The 14682-nt window shown below is 41.3% G+C and overlaps 1 protein-coding gene across 1 annotated transcript; it reads left to right on the plus strand.

Moving 5' to 3' along the window:
- Positions 1-13013: 13013 nt before the first annotated feature.
- On the plus strand, positions 13014-13955 carry LOC146557018 (olfactory receptor 11A1-like). The gene has a single exon (XM_085249414.1). It carries the CDS (start codon positions 13014-13016, stop codon positions 13953-13955), a length of 942 nt encoding a protein of 313 aa, XP_085105540.1.
- The last annotated feature ends 727 nt before the right edge of the window (positions 13956-14682 follow it).

Consider the following 14682-nt stretch of genomic DNA (forward strand, 5'->3'; position numbering starts at 1 on the left):
GAGAACTTTAAGAAATGAATATAGCCACTAGAGTGACCATCAAAACCATGAAAAAATATTGCCGTAAACAGTTTATTTTGCAATAGCGTAAAATTAAACGATAGATGTTTTTATATCGTCATCCGATATATATCGTTATATCGAACAGCCCTACCTACAACATCATCTTGCAGCAGATGGAGTCACTGTGCATCATTCAACCATTCGGCGCATTTATGTATGCGAGAGTGATGCAGAGGAAGCCTTTTCTCCGCCCACAGCACAAATAGAGCCGCTTAAGGTTTGCTAAAGCACATTTGGCCAAGCCAGCTTCATTCTGGAATAAGGTGCTGCGGACTGATGAAACTAAAATTTAGTTATTTGGGCATAACAAGGGGCGTTATGCATGGAGGAAAAAGAACACAGCATTCCAAGAAAAACATGCTGCCTACAGTAAAATATGGTGGTGGTTCCATCATGCTGTGGGGCTGTGTGGCCAGTGCAGGGACTGGGAATCTTGTCAAAGTTGAGGGACACATGGATTCCACTCAGTATCAGCAGATTCTGGAGACCAATGTCCAGGAATTAGTGACAAAGCTGAAGCTGCACCAGGGTTGGATCTTTCAACAAGACAACGACCCGAAACACTGCTCAAAATCCACTAAGGCATTCATGCAGAGGAACAAGTACAACATTCTGGAATGGCTATCTCAGTTCCCAGACCTGAATATTGTTGAAAATCTGTGGTGTGAGTTAAAGAGAGCTGTCCATGCTCGGAAGCCATCAAACCTGAATGAGCTAGAGATGTTTTGTAAAGAGGAATGGTCCAAAATACCTTCAACCACAATCCAGACTCTCATTGGAACCTACAGGAAGCGTTTAGAGGCTGTAATTTCTGCAAAAGGCGGCTCTACTAAATATTGATTTCATTTCTTTTTTTTGTGGTTCCCAAAATTAATGCACCTGCCTGATTTTGTTCATTTTTTTTATTGTAACAACCAACGATTTATACAGGGAAATAATGACTATTAACAAGGTTGCCCAAACTTTTGCATCCCACTTTATTTATAGATAGATAGATAACAATGTCACAGTGTGGAGAGAGGAGAATGTGGAACCAAGAGCACATGATGGAAGCGGAATCTGAATTTACACTAAAGGCATGTCATTTATTTAGGCAGAAAAACAAAACAGGGAAAAACATGGCTCTATAACTAAACAGAGCAATGCCTGACCTGGGGAAAACTATGCAAATACACCCAAAATCAGAACACTAGAAAAACCTTGGAACCTCGGGAAAAAACATGGAGGAATTACAAACGCAATAACAACAGGTAAAGGAAGACAAAGGACTAAATACACAAAGGATAATGAGGGGGCGGCAACAAGGAGGGAAACACAGCTGGGGCTAATCTTACACACACACATCCACACATGAGACCAGGAGGAAAACCTGAATACACTATACTGTATACAAGACAAGGAACTATCAAACTAAAACAGTAAAGATGAGAGAAAAACAGAAACGTGGACTAGATGCTGGAACCGGGGAAAAGCAGACATGAAAACTTAACTAGACATGATACATGGAACACAGGAGGAGGCACAGGAATAAAACCTGGGAACAAGAAATCACTAAATACAAAAGAACTAAGGAAGCTAGAAGTACAAGACACTGAACTAAGTATATAAACACAAAAAGCGGAACACTAGAGAAACCTTGGAGTATCGGGGAAGACACGGAGGAAACACAGATGCAATGACAACAAGACAAGGAAGACAAAGGATTAAATACACAGCTGGGGCTAATCACACACAAGATGTTGAGGAAGCAAAACTGAACACGCTACAGTGATCCCTCGCTATAACGCGGTTCACTTTCCGCGGCCTCACTGTTTCGCGATTTTTCTTTGGGGGGGGGTTTACAGCGCATTGTGTTCTTCGTCCTGATCGGCTGTAGACCATTGTCAATCAATCTCCTCCGTGCCGTGTCTCCTATCCACAGTATTTCTGATTTCGCGCCATTACCCCGATTCATAGCGGAAGCCGGTTTTTTACTTCCGCTTGCGCTGTTGTTGACAGTTGCGGGGTTACACCTTCACTGTTGATAAAGATTTCTCTCACTGCAGTTTGTTTTACCTGGAGTAAATGGCAACACATCGAAGGTGGATACACAGTAGAGATGTTTTAAAAAGCAGCGAGGACAGTTCAGTTGCAGTGCCTCACCCGTCACTTCTCACGGAGTGGGTAGATGACATGAAACTATGGCCCGATGTCAGCTACATCGACATTATTAATTACCTTGTATTTTCCGAAGGCGTTGATGGCGAGGAATTACGTAATTACAAGAGCACCGAGGCGTATAATTACCTGCACAGCAACAAAATTGATAAAGTACTGCTCAACAAACAAGGCGACTTTATTTTTCTTAAAGCAGCTGTAGAGCCGAGCCAGAGTATTAATCAAGCGAAACACTTAGCATGGGCAATGCTAAGAGAAAGTGGAGTAGTGGAGACAGTCGGCTGTTCCTGTATCGCCGGATTAGGGAGATCATGTAGTCATGCGGCTGCTATTCTGTGGAAGGTATATCACTTATCTGGATATCACAATGTTTAAATCACTGAAACAGAAACACTGGACTGGTCAAAGGCTGTGATTAAGGAGTCACGCTACTGCCATCTAGCCAAGTATTACGTGGAGCACTGTTTACATGTGAAAGCCACTCGTTAACTTTGTGTGGGCTGTATGCTGTACAATCACATGAAGATAAAATATAAAAAAAATAAAAGACTGCACATTAAGGTCAAATTTACAAGACAAGAACAACTATAGTTATAAGAAGTGACACAGAGTAGTATAATACATGTTTGTTTATATATATGTATATTTGTACACACACACTACTTTGAAAAAAATTAGACTGTGGATGTATATTTCTGCATCAAAAAGTAACTGACTATTAATATGAAATGGATAATATGGGTGACTTTGCCAGTGTTTATATCTGTTTTGGATATGATTCAGGTGTATTGACCCAGGGTCATATCTATAACATGCAGGACACCAACCGTGTACTGCTTTTGTTAGTGTAAACTTCCTCATTATGTTAAATCTTGAGTATTGACAGTGAGAAAAAACTATTAATGTTTGTTACAGGTGCAGAATGCTGCGATCAGTGGAAAGACAGGGCTTGCGTGTACAGACGAGCAGCGCAGGTGGAATGCAGGGACAGCAAAGAACCTTGAACCTAAACGTCTAAGCCAGATAAACTTCAGACATCACAGGGCAGAGCAGCAGTACGATGTGAACTCCCGGACTGCAGTGACACAATCTCTCCCTAACACACCATATCACCTTACACATCAAGACTTTATTGACAGTGTTAGCAAAGCACCAGTGAAGCCACTTTTCCTCCTCAAGAACACATTAATTGGAAAGTGTTACAATGCCTCGCCATCTGCAGGTCCTCACCGCAACAGTAAAGTTGATGAGCAATTTTTTCAGCCACACCAAGCACACAGTTACAAACTAAGCTGTAATCCATGCAGGGCATTCTACCAGGCATACATTCAAGTTTCTGAAGAGCAAGCAGAACAATTACAAGAAGAAACAAAAGAGCAAAGTGCATCTGATTTGTGGCACAACTGCAGGAAAATCAGACTTACAGCAAGCTCCGCTAAAAAAGTTCCAGTACGTGCCACCACAAAAAATGACAAATTTTTATCTGAGCACATGTACCCTTCCTTTTGTGGGAATTATGAAACAAACTATGGTAAAGAAAATGAAGTTAAAGCTTGTCATCAGCTGAAAGAACAGGGTATGAACATCCTTCACATGGGTAGTGTTATTAGCATCCAGGAGCCATGGCTCTCTGCGAGTCCTGACGGGTCATTGACTCAGATGTGCTTCTAGAAATAAAATGTCCTGTGCAGACTTATCCTTCACTCACGGAGCAGCTTACCCAGAAATGCAGCGATATCAAACTGGTAGATGGAGAACTGCAGCTGCAGAAAACTGGCAGCAGAGGCTATTACATGCAAGTGCAACTTACAATGTTTTGCACAGGGCTCAAGACTGCCACACTTGTGATCTGGACACCTACTGAGCATGTTTCATTTACAGTGCAATATGATGAAGCATTTGTAAAGGAACAAGTAAAACGCTTGAGAGGGTTTTACTTCTCATATTTCTTACCTCGACTTGTAGAGGAGTATGCAGCAGGACGGTTTCAGTTAAATGAGAGATACTTGAAGATAATGGGCAAGGTTTAATACATGTTACAACTATAAATGGGACAGTCAGACACCAACATGTCTGCAGAGTTTGGTCTCTGTCTTGTGAATGAAAGGAGACATTCAATATGAAATCTGTTAAATATTTCAATACAACTAAAATGTACGTAGTTGTAACATATGGTGGGAAATGAATGACAAACTGACAACATTAAATGTTGTGAATAGTTCTGTATTTCTGTAATCTTCCAACACAAAAAAATGTCAAGAATGCACAACTAATTATTGTAGATTTGAGAAAAATTTTTTTTTTCATTTAAGAAATTTATCACATTGTGGTTGAATAAAAAAGTAATAATTGTTCAATTGATTGATTGCAATTGTTTTATATATACACATACATACATACATACGCACACACACACTGTATCACATAACCTTTCATCTAGAACACAAGATAAAAAGTGAGACCTGGAATTATTTACTCTCTACATATATGTACATCAAATTTTAAAATAATTACATTACACTACACAACTTTATGTCCTGAGTGACCATCTTAATATCCCCGAGTCCACAATTGTTCATAACATACACAATTATTGTGTATCACGAATGAGATCCTCTCTTAAGTTCACTAGAGCAGCACATATTCTCAGTATCTTGTCTACTTTAGGAGCCATGCTTATAGGAACAATTTGTGAAAGTATTTTGTAGACTTTCAAGCGTCTGATTGCTCTTTCAACATGGATTCTTACATTTGCAATCCGACGTGTGTATGTTACCTGTTCCTCAGTTAGCGGTCTACGTTTTTTTGTGAAAGCGGGTATTACTAATCTAACTTTTCTCTCAAAGAGTAAGTCTTTAATTGTAAAACCTCTATCTGCCATGACTTCATCACCAGGTTTTAGGTATGTTAATATTCCAGAGTCCATTGTGATAAATTTGTCACTACATCGGCCGCCATATGCCTAATTTTCACCAGCATGTTACCTGTCCCACCAGGGGAAACAACACACTGGACCACTGCTACAGTCCATTTAAAGGCGGCTACAAAGCCATCTCCCTACCGGCTTTTGGGAAATCGGACCACGCCGCCATTTTACTCGCCCCGGAATATAAACAAAGGCTTCATCAGGAAGCTCCGGTGACGCGAGAGGTCAAACGCTGGACTGTCCAATCAGAGGCGACGCTGCAGGACGTACTCGGTGATGTAGACTGGGACGTATTCCAGGATACTTCCGCAAACATTGACGAGTTTGCGGACACAGCGATTAGCTTCATTGGAATGCTAGTGGATACCATCATCCCCTCGACTACAATTCGGACCTTTCCCAATCAAAAACCTTGGGTTGACTCTACTGTCAGGAGAGCTCTCAAAGCACGGACCACGGCCTACAATATGGGGCTCACATCGGGCGATATGACCAACTATAAAGCAGCTTCTTATGGTTTAAGGAAGACTGTGAAAGCGGCTAAAAGGCGTTACAAGGACAAGGTGGAGTCGCATTTCCAATATGGCGACTCCCGACGTATATGGGACGGGCTACGAACAATCACAGATTATAAACCCAGCACGGTGAGATGTACGAAACCGGAGTTAGCTGATGAACTCAATGCTTTTTTTGCGCGTTTTGAGGCGCCTCAGTTTCAATCTCAGAGCCCTGCACCCGCCCCCGCTGCTGAACCAGCACCACTGATACTCTCTGAGCATGACGTGAGGAGAGCTCTGAGGGCAACCAAGATAGCATACCGGGACGTGTGCTAAGAGTATGTGCAGATCAGCTAACTACAGTTTTCACTAACATCTTCAATGCCTCCCTGGCAGGTAGTCCCCACCTGCTTTAAAACATCAGTGATTGTTCCGATCCCTAAGGACACCCGCCCAGCCAGCCTAAATGATTATCGCCCAGTGGCCCTAACATCTGTAGTGATGAAATGTTTTGAGAGGCTCATGAAACCCTTTATTAGTTCTTTCCTCCCTCCCGACTTGGACTCATTGCAGTTTGCATACCGGACAAATAGATCCACTGGAGATGCTGTAGCACAGGTCCTGCACACCACACTGAGCCATCTAGATGAGGGACGTGGGAACTATGTGAGAATGCTGTTTATAGACTACAGCTCAGCGTTCAACACCATAGTGCCCCACATCCTTACGGATAAGCTCCGGGATCTGGGATTCAGCACATCCTTGTGCAGGTGGATTCACAGCTTTTTGACTGCGAGACCACAGTCGGTGAGAATAGGGGATGTGTACTCTCATACCCTTTCACTGAACATAGGGGCCCCCCAGGGATGTGTGCTTAGCCCTCTTCTTTATTTCCTCTACACCGCGGACTGCACGGCCAGATACCCCACTAACTCCATTGTGAAGTTCGCTGACGACACAGTGGTGGTAGGACTCATCTCCGGGAATGACGAGAGGGCCTACCGAAGCGAGGTGGACGGATTAGCAAAGCAATAGCCGATCATTAGAGATAGGTTGATCATATTTAAGATCAAAGAATTAATTAATGGCAGGACTTCTTTGAGCAGTTTTGTAGGAATGGGGTCTAAAAGACACGTTGATGGTTTGGAGGAAGTAATTATTGAAGTTAACTCAGAAAGATCAATTGGAGAAAAAGAGTCTAACTTAACATCAGTGGTACTAAGAGTAGCTGTAGATAATATTACATCTGTGGGATGATTACTGGTAATTTTTTCTCTAATGATGAAAGTTCATGAAGTCATTACTAGTTAACGTTAAAGGGATGGTTGACTCAAAAGAGCTCTGACTTTTTGTCAGCCTGGCTACAGTGCTGAAGAGAAACCTGGGGTTGTTCTTATTTTCTTCAATCAGTGATGAATAGTAAGATGTTCTGGCTTTGCGGAGGGCTTTCTTATAAAGCAGCAAACTATTTCTCCAGGCTAAATGATAATCCTCTAAATTTATAACACGCCATTTCCTCTCCAGATTACGAGTCATCTGCTTTAGGCTACGTGTTTGAGAATTATACCACGGAGTCAGGTACTTCTGATTAGAGACCTTAGTTTTCACTGGAGCTACAGTATCCAGAGTCGTACGTAGTGAGGAGGTGAAATTATTAACAAATCAAATCAAATCAAATCAAATCACTTTTATTGTCACATCACATGTGCAGGTACATTGGTACAGCACATGTGAGTGAAATTCTTGTGTGCGAGATAATCGACCTCTGTTAGGGTAGCGTTCAGATAGCTGCTCTGCTCTGTGTTGGTACAGGGCATTGAAGATGATAACAGTGGGTGGATTATATTCTTAAACTTAGTTACAGCGTTTTCAGAAAGACATCTACTTTGATAAAGTCTACTCTCCACCGCTGTGTAATCAATTATTGTAAATGTAAATGTTATCAGGAAATGATCAGGCAGGAGAGGGTTTTCAGGAAACACTGTTAAATGTTCAGTTTCTATGCCATATGTTAAAACAAGGTGTAGAGTGTGATAAAAGTGGTGGGTGGGTTCTTTTACATTTTGAGAGAAACCAATTGAGTCTAATAACAGATTAAATGCCATGTTGAGGCATGTTATTAAGTCATGTACTTACAGAGACTTGGAGGAGAGAGACCTAATATTTAATAATCCACATTTCACTGTTTTACTCTTTGGTTCAGATGTGGATACTGTATTGTTCTTTCTTTGTAATTGTTTATGTTTAAGTTGTTTGTTGCTGGTTTTTAGTTTATTATTTGTCTTTTTGGAAGCTGACACAGTCTCTATGGAGATGCGTTTTTGGGGGGGTAGCAGGAGGAGAGAAGCTGCAGAGAGGCGTGTAAGACTGCAACTCTGCTTCCTGGTCCCAACTAGGGATGGGTACCGGTGTCCGGTGCCATGATGGCACCGGTTCTGACATAAACGGTAGTAACCAGACCGAAAAGCAGCGCACATTTCGGTGCTTTATTTCGGTGCTTTTTTTTCCTGAGCTGTGATACACTTTAGATTCTAGCCAATCATTTTACGTTTCCGAGGATAGTAGGCGGGGCCAGGTACATACGTACGTTCTGTTAAAGCAGAGCTACAGATTAAAAATGTCCAAGGCGAAGCGGTTAAAAGTCTGGCTGTACTTCATAGCAAAATATGCAAACTCAGCAGCCTGCAACAAGTGCTTTAAGCTGATACTGTGATACTGTCAAAGGAGGTAACACCTCAAATCCGATGAAACACCTGGCGACGCATAGCGTTTTTTTTAAAAGCCCAGAAATGCGCCGTATTTGATAGCTTGCTGCGAGACCTCACACCGAGCACATCTACTGCGGGTGGGTTGCCTGTTATGCAACATCCCCCAAAAACACGAAGAGGAGAGTCCTGGCCCCTAGCCCTGCCAGTGTAGCAGAAATGATGACGGATGATGATGGCAGCAGCAGCCGTTCTTCTCTGCGTGAGTAGGCTAACCACGTTATTACATTAATGCATGTAAGGTGAACTAGCAAACATCATCATAGCTACATGCTGCTGTCTTCTTGTTTGATGGCAGATACTCCCTTCACCCTGGCTAAAAAGGCTAAAATGACCAAAGAAAAAGTAGAAAACAGTTAAACATGAGAGGTTTAGGACAAAGTTTGTGTTTTTTCCATTGTTTAAGCACTGCTTCCAGCCAAGAGTGATACCATATATGCCCCATAGCTGCAGAAAAGGCTAACATTGTTATATTTTTACAAAAAACAGCTGAACATGAGAGGTTTTTGGACCAATTTTGTGTTCTCCATTCTTTAAGCACCGGTTTGAGCACCGTTTGAGCACCGGCACCGTTTCAAAAGTACCGATTTGGCACCGGTATCGGATAAAACCTAAACGATACCCATCCCTAGTCCCAACTCTGGATAGTCATATTTTGGGGGGTTTAATAAATTTGTCCATATTTCTAGAAATGAGAGCTGCTCCATCCAAAGTGGGATGGATGCCGTCTCTCCTAACAAGACCAGGTTTCCTCCAGAAGGTTTGCCAATTATCTATGAAGCCCACATCATTTCTGGGACACCACTCAGACAGCCAGCAATTTAAGGAGAACATGCGGCTAAACATGTCACTCCTGGTCTGATTGGGGAGGGGACCAGAGAAAACTACAGAGTCCGACATTATTTTGGCAAAGTTGCACACCGATTCAATATTGATTTTAGTGACCTCCGATTGGCGTAACCAGGTGTCATTACTGCTGACGTAAATTATGATTTTACTGAATTTACGTTTACCCTTAGCCAGCAGTTTTAAATTTCCTTCAATGTCGCCTGCTCTGGCCCCTGGAAGACAATTGACTATGGTTGCCGGTGTCTCTAGCTTCACATGTCTGAGAACAGAATCGCCAATTACCAGAGTTTGACCCCCGGCGGGTGCGTCGCCGAGTGGGGAAAAACGGTTAGACACATGAACGGGTTGGTGGTGTACCTGGGGCTTCTGTTTAGGACTATGCTTCCTCCTCACCGTGACCCAGCTGCCCTCTTTCCCCAGCTGTTTGGGGTCTGCCGGGGAACAGCTAGCGGGGCCTATGCTATCTTCGGCTGCACCAGCTACAGGGGCCTGGCTAGCTACGGGTGAATGAAGGGTGCGAAGCCGAGTCTCCAATTCAGTAATCCTGGCCTCCAGAGCTGCAAATATGCTACATTTGTTACAGATATCATTACTGCTAAAGGAGGCCGAGGAGTAACTAAACATCTGACACAATGAGCAAGAAAGTGCAGGAGGGACAGGTGAAGTAGCCATGGTGCTAACGAGTTGGCTACGAGCTAAGCTAAGCTAGCGAAACAGTACAGAGACAGTGAGTGAATACTTTGGCTATAACTTAGGTAGTGAGTACACAGAAAGTGTGCTTTGGATGAAGCACGTGAAGATTATACTATGAAAGAAGAATGTATTTAAAGGCTGTGAATTAAATTGCTAAGCAAATAAGCTACTCAGAAACACCACTGTGTTTGAGCAGGAACAGGAAGTGATACTCTACCGTAGAGCGAGCGAACATTGTAACCGACCCAGAGTATGGGCCGGTAAAACAGATTAAATGTTCCTGCAAAACAGGAAAATGATGAGACAGAGACGACTGGTGAAGTTTCTCTTTGCCTCGCTTCTGCCATATTTATTTATACAATCACATGTACTTTTAACTTGCAGCATCACCATTCTCTATATACAACAGAAATAACAATAAAACCGTCTGTATGTTCAAGCTGCAATACCACGATCTTTTCATGGGAAACAAGAGTACTTCACGTGTAGTGACCTTCAAATCATTTACTCGGCTATTCTCTCTGAATGACAATTCAAAACAATATGAAATGCATGTTCAAATACATTTTTACCTCGATTTAACTCTTAACCCAAATACCTATGTATTCTGATTGTTTTAACCAACATACCAGTGCTTGGTCTTAAACCAATTTAGCTTAGTAGCTCACAAATACATGAAAGAGTCATGTGTATGCTGGCAGGCTTAGCTTTAGCTTTAACATTCTCAAAATCACTTTTCAGAACCAGTAAACAGTCGTTCTTCACTGCCAACAGCAGATTAACATTCATATTCACAAAATCAGGACACGACAAGGAGCTTATTCAGCTAAAACGACCTGAAATAAGTGGAGAAAGGAAACCAAAATGGCGCCCGCGGCTGGCTAGGCTTTGGCATTTTTTTCCAGTCCTTCTACTTCATAAAACGTAACAAATAACAGGGTTTACCCGCTGATTTATACCCTCACATTTAGCTGTGTTTCTTATCAATATTTTACAACCGTTTTAATATAGTTTTACCGGTTACAAACCTGCAAAACAGGAAAATGATGAGACAGAGACGACTGGTGAAGTTTCTCTTTGCCTCGCTTCTGCCATATTGGAGAGGAGGACCTATGACCTCGCTATTCTGTCTCACTGAACAATGCGCCACCCGGAGGCTGGGGGGGGTGCAACTACCTCATTAAACATAGTTCACTTCAGTGACAAATCTCTCTTTCTTTTAAGTACTACTTCTGATGGGATCACACATTAGTGTGTCACAACATCATTGATAAGTATTTGAAGGAGTAGCAACAGAAGGCTGAAGGCAGCTTGAAGCATTAGACTGTGAGGTGAGGCAGCGTTTAGGAGACTGTTCCAACTTTAATCACTGCTTTACACAACTGAACATAGAAAGCGCCAAAACCTTCATCCCCTCACTTCCCCTAACCCTGGGTGTGGGTGGAGCCACCTGGTGGTCCGCCCCAGTGCGTCCTGAGATTTAATTTTCACCCAGGTGTCATCCACATATCTGAACCAATGACTTGGTGGTGTTCCAGGGTAGGATAACAAAGCCATCTTTTCCACTTCTTCCATCTAATTGGCCAGTATAGGAGAAACTGGGGAACCCATGGCACACCCATCGTTCTGCCTGTAGTACTGACCCTTGTATATGAAATAGGTGGAATTAAGACACAGTTACAAAAGCAAACACACTTGGTCGGTGCTGAGACTGGTCCTGTTGCTGAGGTTGGGGTCATCCTTTAATCTCTTACGAACTACCACCACTCCAACTGAAGAGCTCTCAAACTAAACATGAGAATCCCTAAACTGGGGAAACCAAGCAAATAAAAACAAAATCTGGAACACTTGAAAAACCTTGGAACTTTAGGAAAAACATGGAGAAAACGCACACAAACAGGTAAAGGAAGACAAAGGACTAAATACTCAAAGGATAACAAGGGGATGAGAACCAGGAGGGAAGCAAAGCTGGGGCTAATTACACAAACACACATGAAACTGTGAGGAAGCAAAACTGAACGCAAGACGGGGAACTATCAAATTAAAACAGGAAACATGAGAGAAAGACAGAAACGTGGACTAGACGCTGAAACTGGGGAAGAGCAGACATGAAAACTCAACTAGACATGACACATGGAACACAGGAGGAGGCACATGAATAAAACCTGGGAATAAGAAAACACTAAATGCAAAAGAACTTAAAGAAAAACACTCAATCAAAGAATATACAAAACCCAGAATTACAAAAACAACTGGGTCCCAGAACCCATACCATGACAAACCAGCTTTTAGATTAAAGTCATGAATTTCTCTGCACACAAAAAAAATGTTTTTGTGTATGTGCATATCTCATTGTTGTTGATAAACAAACACTGTGACCTGTATGTTATATGGCTAGATGCACTTCATTAGTTTGCAGATATTGCACTGATTGAAATACAAGTATCAGAGCTTCCTTTTGGTTTTTACATTTGTGAATCAAAAATACTAATTTTACTTGATTTTGTTTTGTAAGTGAAAAAAAGGTTTCAGTTAGTTTTTTTTCTGAAGTTTACCTTCATATGTTTAAGTACAATGTTTACTTGTACTTAACTGTAACAACCTTAGCCACTGTGTTGCTGTTTTGCACCGAAAATGAAGGTCTTAATGCATGTGTAGAGAGTTTGAATAGACTGTACCAACAAACTCAATACCCCATGAATCACCCCCCAAAATTCCTCGGGATGCTGCTGAAGCTGTTCTTGCAAGCCCTTCTCCTTAAACTAAATTTATTAATTTATCTTACTCCTCATCATTTCCTCACACCTGTTTGTATTTTATGCAACTGCTGAGATCTGGGAAATGACTACAAAGAGCTTGTATTTTAAAAGTATAACTAAGTTATTCGACTCAAGGAGTGAAAGCACCGATTACATCATGCTAACCAGTTCATTGTTGCTGACAAGAAGAGTATATAAACCTCTGGTGACATACTTTGTCAGGGAGACAGTACACAGACAGACTTCATTTCACCCTGACTTTAACTTGTTTAAATGTCATTTGCTCTCAGTCTGGAATTTTATTATGGATAATGTTTCAGTAATTGCTGTTTTTACTCTCTCAGGTTTACGTGATATTGCAAACTACAGGGTCATTCTCTTTGTTCTCACTTTACTGTGTTACTGTGTGATTTGGCTGGTAAATTTGACGATAATTGTCACAGTCATTGTGGATAAAAGCCTTCATGAACCCATGTACATCTTCCTCTGCAATCTGTGCTTCAATGGACTCTATGGGACTGCTGCATTTTATCCCAAGTTTCTCTACGATCTTCTGTCCACCACTCATGTCATCTCTTATGCAGGATGCCTTTTACAGGGTTTTGTATTGCACTCTTCAGTTGCTGCTGACTTCTCTCTCCTAGCTCTCATGGCCTATGACAGATACGTGGCTATATGTCGACCTCTTGTGTACCACTCTCTGATGACTAAACAAAGAGTTTGTATTTTTGTATTTTTTGCTTGGCTTATTCCCTTTTACCTTCTTTTAATGAGCACGATAACAACAGCAACATCAAGGTTATGTGGCTCACACATACAAAGGATCTACTGTATAAACTGGTTAATTTCTAATCTGGCTTGCTCTGCCTCTGTAGCTAAAGTTATTATTCCTGCTTTTAATTACACCTTTTATTTTGGTCATGCCGTTTTTATCTTCTGGTCTTATGTACATCTGATCAAAACATGTCAGTCATCCAAAGAAAACTGGAACAAATTCATGCAGACATGTGTACCACATTTATTCTCTTTAACGGTTGTTGTTCTGTCTTTTCTTTTTGATATGTTATACATGCGATTTGGCTCAAAAGAAATAGCACAAAATGTTGAGAATTTCATGGCAATGGAGTTTCTCCTTATCCCACCAATCATGAATCCCCTCATGTATGGACTGAAACTAACAAAAATAAGAAAAAGAGTTTTGAATTTTATATGTGGTAAAAGTTTAGCTTTGAGATTAAAGTCATGAGTGTTTCTGCAGAGAGGGGCAAAAAATCTGTTTACATATGTACAGTATAGTGTTAATCAATATACATATTACCAGACTGTCTTCATTAATTGAAATATAAGTAGAATTTTCTTTTGGTTTGTACATGTCTAAATTAAAAACACACACACACACACACACACACACACACACACACACACACACACACACTGAAATTAAACACATTTCCTGTACATTATTCATTTCTGTCTTGCATTTTAAAAGGGGTTTAATTTCGTTACATCTTTTTCTGACGACTATCTTCTTTTTCTGGTTGACTAACATGTTTTTTCTCACCTAGTTTAGTTACACTTAACTATAATACCCTTGGGTCTAAAATTTTATTCTCAGGTAATTATCAAAATGCTACTAAAGCTCTGCCAGAGGTGGGAGTTGAAAAACTCTCTGACCTAGGCCTCTGCACACCTTTACTCTGAAATCAGTCTTTTGGGTTTTCTTTACATCCCAAATTAAGTGGCTGTCATCACACCAGGCTACAAACCACTGTATATCAAAAAAGCAAATGCTTATGTTCTCTTCCTTGTGAAGCAAATTGTGAAAAGGAGTAACCTGACCTGTGCCTGGGACGATCTTAAAGGAGCGCTGGTACTTAAGCAATTAAAATTAGTAATACTGTTCCAGCTGATAGCAATGAGTTCTGTTTGTACAAATGATACCATTTATTTGAAACGTCGCCACTCAATTTCAT

Source organism: Mchenga conophoros, linkage group LG16 (genome assembly GCF_057382185.1).
Source record: "Mchenga conophoros isolate Kocher_MC1m ecotype Shallow Benthic linkage group LG16, M_conophoros_male_GT1.1, whole genome shotgun sequence".
Taxonomy (NCBI): domain Eukaryota; kingdom Metazoa; phylum Chordata; class Actinopteri; order Cichliformes; family Cichlidae; genus Mchenga; species Mchenga conophoros.

What these genes read in the sequence shown, in the direction of transcription:
- LOC146557018 (XM_085249414.1), top strand. Translation starts at nt 13,014, where the DNA reads ATGGATAATGTTTCAGTAATTGCTGTTTTTACTCTCTCAGGTTTACGT.